This window comes from Pelecanus crispus, chromosome 3 (genome assembly GCF_030463565.1).
Source record: "Pelecanus crispus isolate bPelCri1 chromosome 3, bPelCri1.pri, whole genome shotgun sequence".
Taxonomy (NCBI): domain Eukaryota; kingdom Metazoa; phylum Chordata; class Aves; order Pelecaniformes; family Pelecanidae; genus Pelecanus; species Pelecanus crispus.
Window position 1 is genome coordinate 42427353 of NC_134645.1, and position 22412 is coordinate 42449764.

Below are 22412 nucleotides of genomic sequence, written 5' to 3' on the forward strand. Positions count from 1 at the left end.
ATAATTTTATATGAAAATCTGCCAAAATTGAGCCAATTCTCTTTCTGAAAATTTGTGATCTGGACATGGTAACATTCCCTTGTGGAATTCCCTGGAGACTGACTGCACTCTGTGCTCAGCAGTATTTTTCTTTCAAGTACATCTCTGGACTGTAGTAAGTTGTGCAGAGCCTGGAAACCAGAATTCTCCCAAGTTAATTGTGGGGTTGAAACGGGTTTTAATGGCACAAAGCTAGGTGGGAAATCTCCATGAGGCAGCTCTGGCACACGTCAGCTCCAGAATCATGCACTCATTTCTCCTCCCTTCCTGTCCCATCAGCACCCCAGTATCTCCAGACTCCTGCCAACGCCTGTACTCTTGACTCTGACTTTGACTGTGTTAAGACTTTTTTTAGAGAAGGTGATGTATCCATACTGGGCTAAAGCTTGGCTTCTCCTGTATGCAAACAGGTATGTTACTTCTAGACACAACAAGGATGCCACTCGTCATACTAATGTGTAACTGTGCGTTGTAGGGAGTGTACTCAGTCACTTGGTGTGAGTAGGGTAATGCATTTGGTCAGTACTGATTGCTGTGACAGTCATCCAAAAAAGCTCAGTCTGATTCTTTAGAGTACTTAACAGATAAAATATGGAAAGGCTACTGAGACAATGAAGCACAAAGGTTGTTTTTTCTTCAGGACTTCCAAACTGGAACAAGTTTGGCTGTACTTCTATAAGGATAGCAGAAGATGTTCCACGCAAAGTCCACATGTCCTGAATTTATAAGATGAGGAGGTGGGTTTTTTTTTAAGACGGACAAAATGTAACTTTTTTTGACATTTTTCCTAAACCAGCTTCAACTTTGAAGAACTATTTTAGGTAGGTACCCAGCCTATAAAATTTAGACCAAATCAGAAAGCTACAGAAAGCCACTGAATGTGATCTGATAATGGGAAACATTAGATGATGGTAATAAATAATTTATTAAAAAAAAAGGAAAAAAATGTTTTCAAAGGCATGGCCCTCTTGTTGGGAAGAAGACTGTAAGCTCACCAAGCAGGTTGAATTTCTCTGCTGCTTAAAAGCTAGTTCAAGCTTTTAAGAAAAGATATCCTTGCCTGTTGACACTGTACAGCTTAAAGTAACATTTTTTTAAATGCATTTCCCCTGTAGCAAAATCCATGTCAATTATGTGGACACTTGAAATTGTGTGAGAGAACCTTCACTGAGTTTTATTGCTGTCCTTCCTCTGAACTAGCAGCAGAGCCCACTGTGGCAGCGTGAACTTTGCAGGAAGTTAGTACCTGGTTGAGCTGGTGTTTCTTTTCCATGTTCGTCCATGTAGGATAGAACAGACAGAATTTGCTGAAAGGTGTTCCAGTCTGGCTGCTTATCAGCACTCTTATGAAGGTAAATCTTCATTTTTCTTCAAATCATGCCAGATTTTAAGTTACCTACAGGTTAGTCCTGTATACCTACATGCCACCGATGCCAGTGCTGTCAGAAATTTGCAGTCTTATGTACACTCAAGCACTAGACACTGTTCTTTGGTTTTCCCCTCCTTCCCCCCGCCTGAGTGGTAGACTCCTGCCAATCTGTAGCAGAAGAGTTTGAGATTTGTGTGAAGTTGCGCAACTGGTTTTAGTTATTCAGACCCTTCAGCTTTATCTAACGGTTTGGGGGGTGCTCAAGCTGTGGCTAATCAAGAAAATGTCTTAGTTTTTGTCTACGAATGAGAATTTGGAATTCTCATTCTTGTGATCACCGTGCATGTTTTCCATCAGGAACTCCTGGCCGCTGTGTGACAGTAGCTAGATGTGGAAACTGCTGCATGTCTCCTAATGATAAATTGAGGAAACTTACATTTCTACATAAAGAATCAAATTCTTTTTCATCATGGAGGATACTTAAGGATAGCTTCCTGAAATCATTTATTGAACAATTTGTCCCTGTCTTGTTGAAAATTTTAATGTAGATTGTCTGGTGTTTTAAGTAACAGCAGAATTGTCTTTTTGAAAAAGTGAAGAGGAATAGTTCTTGTATTCTTATGTTAATAGTTTTTCCTGTTAACAGTGTTATGGCTTCTAGATCTTCTGAAATGTACAGTATTTTTCTGGATGTGTCTTAGTCTCAAGGCTTCATTTTATCTTTCTGCTGCACAATTATTACTTTCATTTAATAAAACATGTTTCCTGGTATAAGGAGAATCTGGTTTAACAGTAAGGAGTGGGGTTTCACAGAAATGGCTAAACCAATGTTAACAGCTCACTGCTGCTGGTAGAGATAGTTCTTCTCCCTTTCTCTCTTCACATAAGACCCCAGAGCTTCTCCTACCCTCACACTGTCACTGGTCTCTTCTGGCTTCTTTTTGCTAGCTGAAGTGCTGTTTGTCTGTCTGGTGCTTCCGTTAATTAGCTTATAGTGAAAATAGAGGTCAGGAGAATGTTGGAACTGATGCAAAGGGATGGGAGGGAAGCAGGAATATCCCTTTTAATAGCAGCAAAGCAATGGTAGGTTAGTTATCATGGACTATACCCGTTAGGGTGCCTTGGCTGTGGCTAAATTCTGTTAATGAGATACAACCTAGAAAGACCTATACTCTTCTGTTCCTTTCATGCAGGGGATGGTAAACTACCATCTCAAGCTGATATGGTGAAATAGCATCAATCACTCACTCTATCTCCATTGTGTTTTGGTGTTGGTTTTGTTTTGTTTGTGGGGTTTTTTGTTTCATTTTGGTTTGGGGTTTTTTTGGTGGTGGTTTTTGGGTTTTTTGGTGTTTTTTTTTTTTTTTTAAATACCTGGTCTCTGACAAGTTCATCATCCAGTAATCATTGTCTGATTTAGGTTTGCTCAGTTTTATGTGGTGCTGCAAACTCTTTCTGCATGAAATGCAGTCTATTATACCATTCATACAACTGAATCTCTGCTTTCATAGATCTGATTAAGGGTTGAAAGAGGATTATTAGTTTTATTAGTCTCGTGCAGCTGGTAGTGCTGTTGTAAAGATTAATTTTTCTGGTCTGTTGCATCTTCTTGGAGTTCCTGCAGCCTGTAACTTATACTTAGCCATATCAGACAGGAGCCCGTAGATACTTAGCGACTTTCCAATGCTGCATCAGTTGTTGTGTATGTTGGGTATTAGAGTGGTATCACAGGTTAGTGAGTCGCCTTTTTCAGATAAGCCATTTTCCTATTGGTTAATAGGAATGCACATTAGCTAACCAGTGGGTTATTGGTCTACGACAAGGTCTTGGTGCAACAATCCTTAGTGAAAACTGGAGTCAGCTTTAGGATTAGATAGATGACATCAAAAGGCAAAGTACTTATATATTTTATTTTCAGAAGAATTTAGGAGCTAACCAAACACGTCTGTCTTAGAAAATTCTCATCCTGTGGGGGCTCACTTGCTTAACATACACAGGTGCTTCTTTGCTAGAATAAGCATTTCATTCAAATAGTTTTGATGTAACTGATTGCATTAGTAAGGCCAAGGAGAAAGATGTAGCCACATCTTGACAAATAGTAGTGCCTCCTTTGCATCTCACTATGCAATAGCATCCAGCTCCCTGAAAGTAAGATAGCAACATAATAATCTAGCTAACACCTCAGTTGTAATAGATTGAAGCAATAGATGCTCTTAAGAGGAAAGACAGACCTGAGGTTTTTTTTAATCAATGATTGTTCAGTCTCTCTGATGCTTATCCTGTGCATATAGTGAGAGTCTTAATTTTCAGCAATGTGAAGAGTTAGACTTTTTTTGCTTGAAGCTTTTATGATACATCCGGATACTATGCTTTGAATCATGAGCATTCCATTTAAAAACATGGAAGTCTCCTTGCTCATAAGTAGAGACCAAGAGAGCCTCTAAATTTACTCGGTAGTCGTCTTTGTGTAAAGGTGCAGAACACAAAAGGAGAGCAGGTTTTGTGAAGTTGGCTGTGTTGCTGTCCTGTCACTCTGAAAAACATTTTTTATTGTTGTTAGAGCAGTAACTCTAAACTTAGTAATTTATAATCTCATTACGCTGAGCTTTTTCCATTTAAAGATTGCTAATGGATCTTTGTGTTAGTACTGTTTAACATTACTATCAATCAAAGGAATGGTGCCATTGTTTATATAGTATGTTCAATTAAAAACAGAGCAGTATGCTCCATGGCTGCTGGGGTGGGTTCGTTCTAGTGGTACCAGTGGTGTGACTATCAAGTGGTTCCATTACAGCCTCTTGATTTCACAAACTCCATAATTCTGCATTAACACTTACTGACTGAAACGCCTTTCATACAGAGACTACGTATGAGTACTGACTTTTAACACTTCTAAATCTTCAGTTATTTAAGTTATGAAAATATCCATGCTGTTGTACATTGTTGGAATTCTTGACTAGCAAGCTAAAACACCTAAAATGTGAAACTCGGCAGAGGCATAGATATAGTCTCTGACCACTTTCCTTTAGAGAAATTTAGTTCTGACTTTTCAATATTTATACTTAAACTGTTTGTACAAAAAAATTAAATCTGAAATAAATATATACTATATACATTAATACATTAATATTTATAGTTTGTGTATGTCTATATATATAATTAGACACTTACTGGTTCAATAATATAAAACTCTGCCAAGCTAACAAACTGATATATTTTTTCCCTTACTCCTAAGAAAAATCTCCCTGCCTCAGGGGCTGAACTTGTAAGGCTAATGCTTTATATTTTTTTACTTGAATTTTAATACTGCAAAAAACCAAAGGACGGAATTTCAGAAAGCTTCACATTCACTGAAATCGTGATTCCTAGCAGAGGTCAAAATATGTTCTAAGTGTCTTTTCACACTTTTGGAAGTCCCACTTGAAGTAGTTCATGCAGTCTACTTTTAGCTAGTTTCCAGAATGCTGTGGCTTTTTTTGGTTTGGTTTTTTTGCGTGTGTGTTTTTGTTGGTGGTGGGTTTGGGTGGGGTGTTTTGTTTGGCTGTTTTTTACTTTTTTCCTTCCCTTAAAGATGCACCATAACTTGCTATGCATCGTAAACTGTCATTGCACATGTTTTATATGTCCAATATACATAATATCCAGGACAGTTTTAGGTTTGATTTTCTGGCATATTAGTCCATAATTTTAAAGTTATAATAATGCCTTTAGTTAATTTTTGGTGGCATTTGAAAACCAAAATTTCAGTTCCGTTGCAATTTAGTAATAGTGTTGATGTTGCAGTTGGCTGTGCTGCAGTGTGACCCTGCGCAGCAAGGCTTGGTAGGTGCTCTGTGGCAGAGCTTGCAGGTACAGAACTATAAAGCATGGGTTCCTTTCAGCTGGAGAGTTGCAGAAAAATGTTTCTGATAGCTCTAACTGGATATAGTCTAGGATAAAGTTGCCCGTGGATCAAAGTGAAAACATGAAACAGGCTAGACCTACTGGCAGCCTTCCAGCTGCTTCTCCTTCTTTGCAGGGTTTATATTCTTTTACCTACCCCAGCCCAGCCTAGGGAACCAGGTGCTTGCTGCCAATTAGTCTTGTCAAGACAGCCCAGAGCTTCTCTTGACAAGCCTGACTGCTGACAGCAGCTGTGGGGTAGTCTTAGGCAGGATTTTAACTCCTTGCTTGCCAAATACTTTGCAGGTTAAATCCCCTGGTCTCCTTCTTCAGTTACACAGATATGCTTCTATTTTATGAAATAATGTTTTATACAGAAACTGATCTAAGAATGCCAGTGGTGCTATAGTGATAGAGTTTACTTGTCAAACTTCTGGCATGAAAGAATGTAAGTTGGGACTTAAGTCATTATGAAGGTCACTTTATAAGTTTGTGGATGCTATCAGAACTGTCCATCCCAAGCCACCTTCTTCATGTAGAGCGTAGTTGTAGCTGGGTAAGACACCAGGCTGGACCAGCAGTTTTCTCCCCAGTAGTTTAAAGTTTAATCTCTCTTCAGTATTGCAGTGGCACAAGGGAGTTTGACCAATTTACAGGTCATCCATTAATATAGTCGTACTGTAATTAAATGTTTCATATTTTTAAACATTTCAAGTAGTTTATGTTGCTGCAAAGAGAAGCTCATCTTTTAGTTGTGGAATTTTCCCAAGTTTTCTTGTCTTTCACATGTGTGTATGACCTTGCTACTATCAAGTGCTTTGCTCCAGTAACTTTAGCAACTTTAGAACAAAAAATACAGATGCTGTCCATAAAACCTCAGTGGTGTGTTTTATTTTCATCAGAAATGGCAAACTTATGAACTGAGCAACTCGTAGCACAAGAGATTTTTTTAAGTGCATGTAGCAATATCTAGTCTTCAGGTTAACATTAACTTCTTTAATTGCAGTTCCTAAGAAATCACTGCTTTGGCTGTCACACTCAGTTGTAGTGGTTCCAGAAACTTTTGAACTTTTGGGTCCATTTCACTCAAATTTGAAAGAAAGGTGGCTGTTTTTAATGTCTTGCAAATTGCATGAATAGCAATACTACTTTTTCCTATGTGGTCACCATTGTAGGTGCATCACTAGAGAAAGAAGAGTAGAACTTTTTTATCAATTTTAAGAGGTTAAGCTAGCTAGTTTGTATTAGAGAATATGATCTTTAGCTTGGTCATATAGAAAGGAAACATGGGAAGTAGCTGGGTGTACGAGAAGAGCTCTGTGTAAAGGAGATGCTTGTAAGCTGGTGGCGGGCAAGGGTACTATGGTGAGGGAGAGGCATTAGGCAGGCTGTTGAGGTTTTGAAATACGTAGTGAGAAGAAATAAGACTTAAAACAGTATAAATGATCCCAGAACAGGGGAACTATCTGTTTGCAAAACAGCCAATTTGCAACTGAATGAAATGCTCTGTTTACAAAATACCTTAAATTGGATGTTTCTACTGAGCTAAGTTAAGGATGTGGGATCTGATTGACCCATCTTTTCAACTTTGCTTCCAATTTCCTTTGCTTTTAGTGAGGCATAGCTATTAAGGTATGCTTTTCCTTAACTCAGAACTCCCAAGAATTACGTATGAATAACCATTAGACCACTCTTTTTATCAATTTGAGACCTATTTATGTTTTAGAACTTGACAGAGAAGGATATGTTTCGTTGGTGTTCTTAAAAGAAGAAACAATTTCTGCTTTGTTAGGGGAGAGCGCCATAACTTTTTCTCAGAGTACTAACGGCTTTTGCAGAGGTCATCAAGAGGGCTGCCGTGCTTAACTTGAACACTGACTGGAACCATTTATTCTGCCCACATGAATTTTTAAAAAGTTTATTGGCAGCTTCTGTTCAAGGAGAGTTAAACATGGCAGTACCAAAACCATTATTTCAGCAAGTCACCTAGAGTTCTCTTCCACAGTGGGTACCTTACTTTGCTAACTTAATGCTTTTTCTTTCACTTTTTCAAATGATAAGGTGAAGTTATGAGTTGCCTACTTAGGGTGTGTGGAGGTAATTTAAAGGAAACTGCTTCTGTTTAATGTTCCTTGTGTGGATTTACATGTTACGATGAGCGGCCATCAGGCTACTGGCTAAATGATTTGAGGGTGTCTTTACTTAGAATTAATACGCATTATTGTCTTGAATTTGCAGAACTTCTACCATAGATATCTACCAGTGTGTGGAGTTCTCAGTAGATCTGTATAGCATTATTTCTGTATTAATATCTGAAACGTATGCTTGCTATGTGTAGTTCTGTGATCTTTATGTAATTAGAAATACTAGCTTTATTCATGTTGGTTGTATTATTATCCACTAGACTTGTGTAAGCACAGGGAAAAGAGTACTTCAGAAACAACTGTCTCTATTTTTGGTTCAGTGTTATTCACGTTCTGTTCTTCCATCGACAGTTTTTCTGTTTCAGGGATTTTAGATTTTTCTGAACAGAAAAGAAATGGATGGCAACTGTACAGTATTCTCTAATCTGACACATGAACATGTATAGTCCTGACAATGTCCTTTCTGAACCCCAAAGCCTGGTAAGTGGCTACAAGGATGTATCCCACTGTTCAAAAGATCTTGGAACCGTATTTTTGAACTGAAGTTACCAACGTGTAGCTGCTTGGAAAGAAACTGGCAGAACATCAGCTATCCAAGCAAAGACTGCTTTTTGCTCATTGTGAATCTGCACCAAGGAGGGGGAGGAGATTACTTCTTACTTTCAGGTTGGAACAATGGCAAAATATCATTATTTTTCTTTGACTTGACAGTCTGCCAGCTTAAGTCCTTGAAACTTGTAGCTTGCCCTGTGTTTTAGCAGGACACATCAAGCCAACTCAGCATTTTATTTTTTAAGTAAATGCTTTCGGTGGCTGAACTTTCAACATGAATGTTCAAAGCAGCAGCTTAAATAGAGTCCTAATCTCTCTCTTCACAGCCTGAGCCCCACAGTTGATTAATATATAGGCTTTAAATTGAGATTTCTTTTCAAAGTAGCAGCCTAAGGTCTTAATATTGTGAACAGAACAAATCAGTGCTGGTCTGGAAGGAAGCAGTGTTGCCCTGGCTGCTGCTTCCTCCCTCTTCATCCGCTCCTCCCTTGTGTTGACTTGAATGTTTATACAGAAGTCATAAACCAGATGGAGTAAATGATTGAGACTTTTTCTGAGAATTCATTTTAGTCTGGATCAGTTCCTTGAGCTGGTTGACTGAGCAGCCATGCGGCATACAGACTGCCTCCTGCACCAGCACAGGTGGCCAGGAAGAGGCTGACGCCATTTCTTTTGGTTGCAGTGCTGACTTACGCCAATTTTGTGTGTTGTTGGGGTTGTCGGTATCCTCAGTATCCTTTACCTCTTTTTGGCAGGTTTGAGTTTTGATTTGGGGGTTCAGACTGTTCTATTCTTCTCCCTACACAACTGCACTGCTAAATTATGAAACCCTGGTAGGAAAAAAACAGTAGTTCTTTGCCCTAATAAGGCTTTCATGAACACTTGAGACACTTGGCCTCTTTACCTTGTCTAGTTAAAAAAATAACAGCCACCTCTTCATTCCGGCCCTCCAAATCAGTTCTTAGGCTGTCTGCAGTGAGCACATTTTTGTGTGTGTGTAGAAAAATGCATGGTTCCACTTACGCCAACATATTCCTTGTTTTTTAAGAAATGTTGTCTCTAGTATTACAGTAGTAATTTATTATTTCTGGAATGTGTATTGGAAGGGAGGAAATTGCTTTGTAATCCTTAGTATTGCCCTTTCTTCCGTCCTCAAGTGGGTTACTTTAAACAGTAGGTGTTTGCCAGCCTTATTCATTTTGACTGAATAAGGTTGAGGAGTGCTTATGTGAGCAGCTTTGTTAGTGCATCCCTAGGAACAGTAGCCTACAGCAGGCATTTGGCAATGTGCAAATAGGACATTAACCTCTTCAGCAAGCATGTCTTAATGGAAGCAAATATCTTTAATAATGGAGTCTCTCGTCACTGCTAAGTGAATAATTTTCAAGTAAGGAACAATACAAATAGAAGTGTAGTCTCCCTCCATTCCTTTTACTTCTACCTCCATGGTCCAAGGTCATGTGCACCGGTGTCACTGAATGTCTTAGCCTGCTTGTCTGTGTAGGCTCATGCCAGCATTGAACTAAACTGTGCAAGGATCAGAGAGACAGTGATTTCCCTCCCCTTTCAGGTTATTGGTTTTTTGACTTGTAAGAATTGTCGGGTTTTGTTTTCCTTCAATGTTTTGTCCTTGTTACCTTTCAATGTTTTGAAGCTATAATCATATGAAAATACCAAAACAAAGCATCTTGTAGATTGTTTTTGAAATAAGCATACTGTACCTGTTTTGTAAGGTGTCATACATTGTGCAGTGTATCAGCTTTTGTGAAGATGGTACATTTTTAGGAGTTAGTATTCTGAATGTAATTTACCATATCAAGTGATTTTTTTTTTTTTTTTTTTTTTTAAATTGGGTAATGCTGTGAGAGTGAAACAAGTGCATTATCTTTAGGACAGAGCACAACCTTGGCTTTGAATGTTCCTCTTAGGAAGTAACAGGCAGAAAGCCCTGGCTAGATCTTGTGATGCTTCCAGAAAGAGTGGTCTGAGTTTTCACAGTATTCTGTTAATATGTGGTATTTCAGGATTACAAACAGGTTGTAACTGTTGTCTTTATTTAAATCATATTTGTTTTATCAAATCATAATGTTTTTCCTAGCTCTTTTTGTAGTTTCATTTGTACACTCAGAATACTTGAAGACTACATTCATGCAAACTTCATGGCTTTTAATGTTTCTACTGCAAATAGGAATATAGTGTTAAGATACTACTGCTCATTCCTTCTGTAATCCCTGTAGAGCGCTTACTGCCTGTTATTTTTTTTAAGATAACTTATGCCAGTTTAAAGTGGATAGAAACAATTTTTAGTTGAAAAGAGATTGTTTTAGGAACATTAGTATAATTCTTCTTTTCCTTAGCAAATCTACAACTTGATTAATTCACTTTGTGGATTTTGGTGGAATTAAATTTGTTTTCTGTTTAGCCTAAAATAGCCCCTGGCAATGCTCCTTCATAAAACGGGGGTGGCTTTAGGGCCAGTTCAGCAGTAATTTGTGTTTGGTCAACCTTAGTGCTGCCACAAGAAATCTGTGAAACCACACGTGTTGCACATTGATTTAAACTAATTTAAAATTACTAGATTGAATATTAAATACTTTACCAGTGACTCAAGTTTTATTCTAACATGAGGTTGAGAGGTTTAACTGAGACAGTCACCCCAATTCAAGAAACTGTTTTCCATTAGCAAAGGATGGTTCCCAAAGCAACCACTCCCTCCTGGAGCCACTGGGCAGCTTGTCCAACAAGCTGGGTCAGCTGGCTTGCAATGGTGATGTGATGGGTGGTACATTGACTGTTCACGTTTCTGAGCAGAACTGAGGAATAAGAGTTATGTGTAAAGTTAAAATAAGTACCATTAAGCATGACATTTCAAGGTAAGCTTCCGTGTCCTTTTTGTATTTTTAATGAGTTAAAATGGTTAGCATGAAGCCCCTATGCCACCTGTGCCCAGTAAAACAGCATTACTGGTTTTATTTGGAATGCAGGTATGTCTTCAGAGGCCTGAGTTTTAAGTAAGGCTTTACTGAAAATTCTGTAGCCCTTATTCTAGCAACTTTACCTTTTGTTTGCAAAATAATTTTACTTTTGCTTTAATCTTAGTTTTGTACTAAGATTCTGTACTTGTAACTCTGTTGCTCTCTGGAGAGGCCACTTTTATGGAATCTTTCCATAGTAGTAGTGTGGCCTAACTTTAAAAGCATTTCAGCAATTTTAGTGCTTCCAGAGGTGAATGGAAACTAAGAATGTTTAGTACTTTTCTGACATTACTCTGGAGTTTCTGCCTTGGAATATTAATATTTGCCTAGTGATTGCTCAACAGCATAGTTTTTTTATACCAGTAAATACGCATCATATTTGAATATTTTTCTTCCTGTTCTGCATGTAAAGCTTTAACATAAGTTCCCAGTATTTTCTCTTAACTCTTACTGCTGTCCTGGGCTTGGTTCTAGTGTGGAGAAGCAAATTATTCTCCTCTGTCCTGTTACTGTTAGATTTCTGACAGTGGTGCGTGCATACTAAATCCCTCAACTCCTCTTGGATTTCTGAAAAACAATGATGATTATTTTAGGGAAGTGCTGACCTACTCTTTTAATAAAGAACTTGTCTTGTATTCCACTTTCCCATTTTTAGAATCGTGGTTCATATTCCTCTTGCTTCACAATCGTGTAACATCCTTGTGGCAAGTACAGCAGTTGCTTACCTGGAAAAGTAATATTAGAAAAGCGTGTATTTTTAGCTGCCTTTTGATGTGATGTAGCAGCTGGAAACAAGGAAGAGAGGCAGTATGAGGTGATCTGACAGCACTGCCAACCACAACTTGGGAAGCACTGCTTTAGACTTGAGACCAAAATGCGGGAAAACCATTTTTACAGGCCTGAGTATGCCCATTGTGCTTGGCACTTCAATGATCCAGATGCTGTGGCTTCACTCTTGGCTCTCAAAAGCTTCATTTGAGGGTCGTCCTGTAGACTGTGTTTGACAAATGTTGTTAAAGGATAAAAAAGACAGTTCTGTGAAGCTTTATGTTAATATCCATTAACAACATATAATGAGCAGGCAGTTACTTGCACACATTTAAGAAATAATTAGTGAAATATCCCTTTGATACCAGTAAATCTAATTGTAAATAGATAAGATCTATTTACAATCTAATTGACTAATTGTAAATACCTAAATTAAAAGATACTCTAACAACTAACAAAAGTACTGTTTTTCTCTTTGTAGTAATCATGTCCACAACTCAGAGAAGGAATCTAGCAAGTTCATGTTGAGGTATATTCTCAAGACAAGATACAGTGACTCATATGCTTTTCTGGGTAAGAAAGGTATCTATATTCTCTTGAGTATGACAAAAAGTAGTTAACCTTTTAAATTTAACTTTTGAAAGTATAGTCTGTCAAGCCAGTGTGGTGGGGGTATTGTGGGTGAGGGGTTTTGTTTGTTCTTTGTGCTTGAAGCTTTCTGGGCAAGTGTAGAGAACGTTCCACCCATCTGATGGTCTAAAGACATTCTAGACTAATAGTGCAAAGGAAGAGCAATGATGAGTAATTTTAGAGTAAAAAACAACACTGAATAGCGTAGGACTGTTTGGTTAGAAAAGTAATTCCAGTTCATTGTCGCAAAGATGTGTACTGTTTCTAGCCTGATTTCCCAAGGGAATGCAAGTTGTATACTCTCTCTTCCTTTTCCCTTCCCCAAAATTTTAAACACCTGTGACTGGGAAGAGAAAAAGAAATGTGCAGCTTGAGAGAAAAATGGGTAGAAGTCAACCTTATATACACTGTGGTGAGAGGCTGGCAGCCAGCAAACATATGTTGCCTCCTGGTCAGTGTGGATATTCTGAGACACCGCAAACAGCTATGATTATTGTGATGGCATGATACATGGTTGTATGGTTCCTACAAACCTGTATGTGATCTGACTTCATTAGTTCTGCTGCTCTTAGAACTCCCCCAGTCCCCCAGCTTGGGCAAGACAAATATTTAGGAATTTTTTTTTAATGAGGAAGACATTCCGTGCTTATTTACTTACACACTTTCACTTTTACATATGCACAGAACTCTATAGCATCTTCTACGTATAACATTTCTCTGCAAGTGTCTCCCTCCTTAGTAATTACTGGGTGGTGTTCAGATTGTCATTAGCACTGTTTTGTAGGTAACTTGTATCAGTAATCTCCAGAGACTATTAAGGCCTGATTTACCTGCCCCCATCACTCCCCACCTCCCTGCATCCACACTGAATTCTTAAGGTTTTATTTTATGCAATTGGATGTAGATACCTAGCTTGCTGGGTTTGCTGAAGCATCTGAGGGAGGGGCTGGGGAAGAAAGATTCTGCTCCTTTTGCTTTCTGTTGCTATAACAATTAACTGTTTCACGTTCATTATCCTTTCATGATTCTCATGTAAGCTATACCTCTAACTCTTCCCCAGTCTCGGTGGATTCTGCTGTAAAGTCATGGGTTTACAGCTGTGCTTCTATCTTAAGGAACTTCTAGACTGGATCGCTGGAGTATTGCTTATTTGTTTATCATCCACATTATTTCATGAGGCCCAGTGCATTCAGTCACTGCTTCAGATTCCTTTCTAGCTGTGAACAGAAGAGAACTGCAGCAACAGAGGAACGTTGCTTCAAAATAATAGGTTTCCAAAGAACAGAGCAGTTTCCATTAAGAGTTAAATTAGATAAGATGACATGTTTTAGTCCTTTAAGTTTTAGCACTTGTCTTGGAACTTAATTAGATCTAATTTAGCTTGGCATTGCCTGACTTTTTTTAGTACAGAATTAGCCTGTTTCTCTCTGTCCTAGGGCAGTCCTGTGTTTTTGGCAGTCTTGTTCCAATTATCAGACTCTGTTTCTAAAGAGGTAGTTGCAGAATACAGACTACTAATGTTTTTATCTTTTTATTGTATCTTCATGATTCACTGTCATCATGTTTCTGCTGTGGAGCTGCTTTCTTTTTAAGTGCTTTTACTAAAGATAGAAAAGCTCCTTGGGCTCTTTCATTCTTTTATATCTTAAGTAATAAAGCCAGACAGTTTGGTTTGGTTTTTTAGGTGTTTCATATGTATGGCTTTTATCAATATATTGGAGACTTTATAATTCTAAAATTCTGCTGATACCTTACTTCCTTTCCTCGTCTTTTGGTGATTGCCTCATCTAAGAATGCTGAATTCTTTTTTTCCCCTAAATCTTTATCTTTGTCTAATTTTTTAAATCTTCTCAGTTGTAGCTTGGACTTTCTGACCTGCGGCTGGAGCTTTTGCTTTTAGATGGTGTATCAGGACATTTGCAGTGCACTCCTTGGATTTCACACTCTTGTAGTTTGGAATGACTTGAGTAGTTCTTTTTCGGGATTTGTTTTACTGCTTATTGGAAGCTTATCACAGAGTTGTACCTTACATATGACTTAAATTCTTCCTAAAATGAAGAATTTTAGACTGCATATTTCCTGTCCATCAAATACAACTATGCAGACCTACCTATGTGCGTACAGAAAAATGGGAGGCCCTGCTTGTAAATAAAATGTTTGTAATTTCCTAACCATTTTCTTCATGGTGATTTTTCTAAATACCAGAACAGTGTGATGCACGTCACTTCCACATAACCATACAAACCAGTAGGGCACTTTTTCAAAGGTAGTGTGTTCAATTAACAGTCATCTTGTGTCTGTAACTTAATTGATAACTGAAGATGTATCCTCTTTTTTTTTTAAACTATATTTTTATTTTAATATTTCTTTTCCTCTTGAATTTAGATAACGTAATCCATGGATAAAGTGGGAAAGATGTGGAACAATTTCAAATACAGGTGCCAGAATCTCTTCAGTCATGAGGGTGGAAACCAAAATGAAAATGTAGTTGTGAACTCCAATAGTTGCTCATCTGCTAAGGAGAAAGCTATCCAGATAACTGGTTTGACTCAACAACCACCCAGCAGCCCTTTGAGAGAAAACATTGCTTTGCAATTAGGCTTAAGTCCTTCAAAGAATTCGGCAAGGCGGAACCAAAACTGTGTCACAGAAATTCCTCAGATTGTTGAAATAAGCATTGAGAAAGAGAATGACTCGTGTGTCACCACGGGAGCTAGACTTGCTCGAAGGGACTCTTACTCTCGGCATGCTCCTTGGGGTGGGAAGAAGAAGCATTCCTGCTCTACCAAAACGCAGAGCTCCTTGGATACTGAAAAAAGATTTGGTAGAACACGAAGTGGTTTGCAGAGGAGGGAGAGAAGGTACGGGGTGAGCTCTGTCCATGATATGGATGCAGTATCAAACAGGACAGTAGGTAGCCGTTCTCTGCGACAGCGTCTACAAGATACTGTTGGGCTGTGCTTTCCCATGAGAACTTACAGCAAACAGTCCAAACCCCTGTTTTCTAACAAAAGAAAGATCCATCTCTCTGAACTAATGCTTGAGAAATGCCCTTTTCCCGCAGGCTCAGATCTGGCTCAGAAGTGGCATCTGATTAAACAACACACAGCACCTGTGAGTCCTCATTCAACTTTTTTTGACACATTTGATCCTTCCTTGGTTTCCACAGAAGATGAAGAAGACAGGCTCAGAGAGAGACGTAGACTTAGTATTGAAGAAGGGGTTGATCCCCCTCCCAATGCCCAAATACATACTTTTGAAGCTACAGCACAGGTTAATCCATTGTATAAACTGGGACCAAAGTTAGCCCCTGGTATGACTGAGCTGACTGGGGACAAAAACATAACACCTCCAGGGAACTGTGACTCTGAAGAGGACACAACAACACTTTGTCTGCAGTCACGCAGGCAGAAGCAGCGTCAGATGTCTGGAGAGAGCCACGGCCATATCAGCAGGCAAGGGGCTTGGAAAGTGCATACTCAGATTGATTACATCCATTGCCTTGTGCCAGACTTACTTCAGATCACAGGTAACCCGTGTTACTGGGGTGTGATGGACCGCTATGAAGCAGAAGCACTTCTGGAGGGTAAACCCGAAGGCACTTTTTTGCTCAGGGATTCTGCGCAAGAGGACTACCTCTTCTCTGTGAGCTTCCGTCGTTATAACCGATCGCTACATGCACGCATTGAGCAGTGGAATCACAACTTTAGTTTCGATGCCCATGATCCCTGTGTGTTTCACTCCTCCACGGTAACAGGGCTTCTGGAACACTACAAAGACCCTAGCTCTTGCATGTTCTTTGAACCGTTACTTACTGTATCTCTGAACAGGACTTTCCCCTTTAGTCTGCAGTATATCTGCCGGGCAGTAATCTGCAGGTGCACTACATATGATGGAATCGATGACCTTCCTCTACCCTCAATGTTGCAAGACTTTCTAAAGGAGTATCACTATAAACAAAAAGTCAGGGTGCGATGGCTGGAGCGGGAACCTATAAAAACAAAGTAAATGGAAATCAGAATAAGCTTCTAGAATATGCTTTTTTTGTGTGTGTTACAGTTTAACTGCAGCGAGCGCACCAACAGCGTCTAGCTTTTCTGCAATATCCTATTTAAGCTGAGTGTTAGTATCCTGTCAGATGCTGCCTGCTGTTAATCAAACTAAGTTGTGATGCCTCTTGGAAACAATAAGCAGACACAATTCTGCACGTTTTTCATTAAGGCCTGATGAAAATATTTTTGCTAATTTCTAAATATTTTGTTTCCCTTTTGTAGCTGTAGTAATTGGATGAAGAAACTATGAGGCATTTTCCATGGGGCATTCATGTAATGCTAATAAAGAAAGGCTTTAGTAGAGGAGCATTTTTGCTAATATTTTGAAGTATTTTTTTAAAATTATCTTCTTTAAAACTTTCCACTACTCAAAGTACTAATTTAGCTCACAAACAAGTTTCCAAATACTAGTGAATAAGAGTATTTTCTTTTAATGAAGAGCAGTTCATTAGAAGCAGTCCATTAAGAGTTAATGGTGTTTTGATGCTAACAGATGAATCATGCTTTTCTCAGTGTATAAGGTTTCCTAATCATGAAGACTTGAATATGCCTGCTCAGTACTGTAATTCTGTTTTAAACACTTGGAGATTTAAGTGGCATTGTTAGCAAAAGTAATACTGTCTTGGACAGTTAAATACCTTCCAGTGTGAATTACTGATTCAGTGGCAGGACATGGGATTAGATTATTGCCATGAAAGAAAGGGTTGCATTTTTTCCAAAACAGAATTTGGTGGCCTGACTGCTAGTGACTTATATGGAAGGTAATAGTGAAGAGAAAAAAATGTTTCATTATTTAAAGTTGTCTGATATTTTTATGGAGAAATTTACAAGTGGTTGAATTATTATAATCAGAATACAAAATCTGACATATCTGAAATGTCAGGTTTCAAAGGTACTGTTACACTTTATTTGTAAATATCTTTCCATTTGTGCTTTTAAAAATGTTTTAAAGTAATATGCACTGATTATAGTTTCAACAGATTACTTGGAAACAAGATTCTAAGTTCTGTTTGCTTATTTAATTGGAGATGGAACTTAAAAGAGTTCTGTCTTAGACATTTTTGCACTAAAATTTTGTTGGAATGCCCTGACCCCTGTTTAATGTTTTGTACCAATTATGAGTGCTCCCTAGTTTCTTTACCAGCTGCTACAGTATATTATTACTTACTTCTCTATGGCAGTGACCTGTGTGAGGTAGGGAACATTTTGGCTGCAAGTACAATAAACGTTATTCTTGTATGCTACACTAACCCTTCTATTGATGTATTTTTCTGCTTGCTGTGCCTTGGTCTGGCTTTTTGTGCTAATAAAGTACAGTATGTTCAGTGTTATACTTGTATATCTGCTCTGTTTTTATATATTCATGTAACTTGTAGCAGTTAACTGAATTTTTAATAGGCTTTTCTTAGTACTTAGTATAGGTAATGCACAAATACTGTGCAGTTGAATATTGGTTGGTCAGCACACCATATTCCTGGCTTTCATTACATGCTTATCAGAAACCTAACAGTGTACACCATTGAATGTTTCTGTAGTAACTGCAAAGTAATGGACTTGTCTGCAGGCATAGAGCATTTTACAGTTTTTGTAATGTAAAGAATAAATGTTAAGCAAAAAATATTCTAAAACATTATTGATCCCCTGTAATGGTTGCTGAAGGTGTTTCAGCTTATTATATAGCTAACTGCTAAGCTTAATGTTTTGATACTCCCCACTGAGTAAGGAATGGTTATTCCTGTAAATTGACAGTACAGCAGTGGCATTTGTTCACTTTTAGACTATTTTAATAAATAGATGTACACGCAAACTGGCCAAATGTCCTGTTTTTACCAAAGAATACTGTCAATTTATGTTGGGGTATTTTTTTAGTAAAAAAACTCAGAGTGGCGAGGTGCAATTTCTGTTCTATCAAATATTTATCCCAAGCTATGATAAACCAAAGTATTTGACAACTTCATCTGAACTTAAGTAATATATACATTTATGTTGGTAGAGCTTAAAACTTTTACATCAACGGTGTCGTCATTTTTCTTGAACTTACAATGCACCTGAAGGGGAATGATTTAAGTAGTTTTGTAATGACTGGAACAGCACTACATAGAAGCTCATACTGCAAGGGGTTAATCTGAAGCACCCAGAAAGCACTTTAAAACATGTGTTTATATGCTTGTGGAAGATTTGTGATTCTGTTACACATTCTTTGTAGTAGCTTACCTTCTTTCATGTGTTAAAAGACTTCAGCTGTTAAAATGAAGCTTTGTTTAGAATATGTAAATACTAAGTTTATGTAAGTATGTGTACAAATGTGCTAATGGTCACTTAAGTTTTGAATTGTGTGTGTGTCATTGGATATGCAAATCCTGGTTTAAAATCTGCTCTAAGCATAAAAAGAGGAAAAAAAAGTCACCAGCATGAAATTGCACCCAAGTGTACCTTCACTGTGTTGTTCTCACTGTTCCCTCAGTTGGATCTGGATTCCAGATGAGTTTACTTTAAATCTTGCTTTCAATATTAGTATTGTACAGTCAACCTGCAACCAAGCTTTGTCCTAATGTAGGGACTTGTTTTTTGTTTACACCCATTGCAGTTGCTTGCCATAAAGTAGCTGATCAGATTCTAGCTGTGACATTATCAACGTGGTCAGGAATACACAGTCATTTAATTTTTTATCATGTGGTGGAATCTTTGGAGGAAAAAAAAAATAAAAACCCCAAACCATTATCTTAGAAAGCTTGCTCTTGCATTTGTGTAAATAATCTTTATGGAGAGGATTTATTGCTCCCTTAAAACACACAAAAGAGGAATGATCTATTGCTCTACAACTTTTTTAAAGCTTTGCTTCACTGAAATATACAGAATAACTTGCTAGTGTGATTATGCTAAAAATAATCAATTTTTAAATTATAGTAGACTTGAGCGTTGACTACTCAAGTTGCAGTGTATTTCTTAATGAATACATTTTCAGTTCTAAAGGCACTAAAAATGTTAGTATGTTGAGAATGCAAGTAGTTGATTCCTCGTTTCTGTTTGAGGAGTACGCTTTTAACTTTAACCTTCTGATTTTGTTTAGAAAAATCTTACACGTCTTCTTCAAACGATGAGCACAAACCACTGATTTTTTTTTTTTTTTTTTTTTTTAAAGACTAGGATTCAATGTAATAAGGTATGCTAGCATGATTCCAGTCTGATTTGGTTACATGACAGATAAGTATTTGAGCCTCAATCTTATGAAGTAGTCTTTCAAGGTGATTCTCATTTCTGCAGAAAGGGCTGTAGAAAGGGCTTACTTCCTAGGATTATTTTGCAAAAAATCTTACAAAGATCTTTGACCATATTTGAAAAGAACAGTGTGGTGGTGCTGTGTGGGTATTAAGGTCTTTGAATACTGAGCACAATTTGGTGGTTTTGTTGCGTGTAAATACACACATCATTATATTTTAGAAAGTCAGTAACAGCACCAGTTTACCAAGATATGGAAATTAAAATAATTGTAATTTCCATATAACGTGCTATCTAACATTGGAAAATTATTGTGTAAATAAAACAATGTCATTAATGTATTGACATACAGTGCATGGAGATTGTTTACTCTAACTGGATCATTGTAGAACAGAATTACAATTAAAAAAAATAGGGCATTAAGTCCAAATCTTTTTAGAACTTTATCTTTAGGTCCCCATGGAATTGGAGAAAAGTAACTATACTATATTTTGACTATATATGAGGGTCTATGGGTTGGGGTTTTTTATCAGTTTTAAAGGCATAACTCTTCTGAAAATACTGTTAAGGACATGTAGACACTCGTCCAGGTAACTTACTTGTCAGAATTCAACTTCTTTCAAGAAAATAAGTTACAAAGCCATGTTTTGCATTTATGTACTTCAAATTTTCTGTGTGTTTGAAGACTTGTTGCTTACAAAATGACAGTCTAAATCAGAAGCATACAGTCTTTGAAAGACCTGTCTGTGTATCCAATGTTTGATAAGATGAATTCAGGCCTTTGTTAGACGTCATCCTGAAGTCCATATTTAAGGTTCTGCACTACTTCGAAACAAGCAAAGATTCTGAATTTCTGTGATACAAAACCAGTTTGCTTTAGTCTCCATGTGCAAACCAAAATATTTGCAGAATGCTTTAAAGCTTGTCTCTGCTGCAAAGTTGCATGTAAGACTGAAGCTGTCAAGTCAGAAGTTGCTGAGTACCAGAGAGGTGAATCTGCAGGGAGCATGGTTTGTTGGTTTTGGTTTAGTTTTTTTTTTTAAAGCTACCTTGAAATACAGTATTTAATGGGAAAATATGAACTGAATCTTCTGTGATTCTTTCTAAAATAACAATATTTGTCTCCTTTTAAAACAATTCACATTTAAAATTATGAAAGCACTTTGAGTCTCATTTTCCTAAAGTAGTGTTGTGAAATGATCATGTAAGTGTCAAACCTTAGTCTGCAAGAATCTACATAGCCCATATATATGTTAATAAGATGCCTCCAAGCATGTGTGCATTCATGGTCTGTCTTGAAGCTACCTGAAGTACACCAGTATGGGGAGCATTAATATACTGGAATTCTAAAAATTATCTCATGTTATTTCAATGAAGCATTGCCATTTCTTATTTCTATAAAATATTCCATTTACGAAAATTGTGTATCAATAGGAAGTTAACCTGATACCGTCTCTAAATCTGTTGTTATCAAGGTAACTATTGTGTATCTGCTTCTCAAGCTGAATAAATATTCACTTTGTAAATTTGCATTAAAGCTACAGCTGTTGCTAGCTAGGTTTCTTAGGGCCAACACAATTTATTTATGAGCTGAAGCTCCTGGTGCTTGACCCTTTTTTTTTTCTGTCTTCAGTAGAAAAAAAAAAAAACAAACCATTAACTGTGTATGTGTGATATAGCTAATGTTGCAGACTTCCTTGTTAAGCACACAGCTACACTGACAAGCAGAAACATATCTGCTTGTCTGGAGTAAAGCAACCTCTGATTTCTCAGCAGGAGTTGTAACTTGGTGGCACGTTGGCAAAGAGGAAGCAAAATTAGGTTTTGTTTTTCTCTGAGCAGCTGTTAAATTGAACATGGTGTGTGCTTCCTGTGCGATAAGGTATATTAACTTTTTAGAGCCCTGAGAATTTTAACAGCTTTTGGAAGATACAAAAGTACTTGGCTGCTTTGTCACTTCTTGCTTTCATACTTGTAGTTTTGCAAAAGCATGAAGATATATTTATTGAAATCAAATCTACGTAGTCATCAACTGTATAAGCACTACTTTGTAATATCTTTACGGAGGTAGCAAATTCCTACACGATAATATTTAAACTGTTTTGGGAGAATGAATAATGACACTGTGGGCACAAACTAATTCAGATTGCACTATAAACTTTCTTACCAGAAGCCTTCATTCTTACAAAAAAACTATGTGATCCCTGCACAGAAAAACTGTAGCTTTGGTGATGCGCTCTTTGGTAGGTGTCCAAAAAAGTGGCGCCCAGACGGTCCCTGGACCTTTTCCCGACATTCCAGTTGAAGGGGCCCTGGCAGGCCCGCCGGGCACTCGAGGAGTTGGCTGGCAAGCGTGCCGTGCTGAGCGTCGCCCGATGCCAGCACCTTGTATAACTGTGCTGGTTTAGGTCTCCTTAGCTTAGATGGTTTTTAACCCGCTGCAGCTTAAATGTTTCTCCACCCTGCCTAATTTGTCTCTGTTAACTGGTTGCCAAACTGTCTTGCATCTTAATATAGTAAGAAAAGAATGTGACTTATGGCTACCCAACCAGTGTATTAGGTAATAGATGGCTCTGTCTTAATAAATGGGGTATAAACTACCACACTGTTTTCTTTTTATATTTGTTTGGGAGCAAAAAGTTGTGGTTTTAACGAATTTTACTTTAAGTCTATGCTGTAAATACATGTTTTTACAAATACTTCGTTATTGTACACGTCAAAGGGATAAGCAGTTGTTAGATCGAAATAATCAGTAACTGATATTTATTCCAGTCCGTTTCTG

At 37.7% G+C, this 22412-nt stretch overlaps 1 protein-coding gene across 1 annotated transcript; it reads left to right on the forward strand.

The window, feature by feature from the left end:
• The first annotated feature begins 14756 nt into the window (after positions 1-14756).
• On the forward strand, positions 14757-16367 carry SOCS5 (suppressor of cytokine signaling 5). The gene has a single exon (XM_009485837.2). The coding sequence runs from the start codon at positions 14757-14759 to the stop codon at positions 16365-16367; it is 1611 nt and encodes a 536-aa protein (XP_009484112.2).
• Positions 16368-22412: the final 6045 nt, after the last annotated feature.

Bases quoted from the DNA above. Each gene is read 5' to 3' on its own strand.
- SOCS5 (XM_009485837.2), top strand. From the start codon at position 14,757: ATGGATAAAGTGGGAAAGATGTGGAACAATTTCAAATACAGGTGCCAG.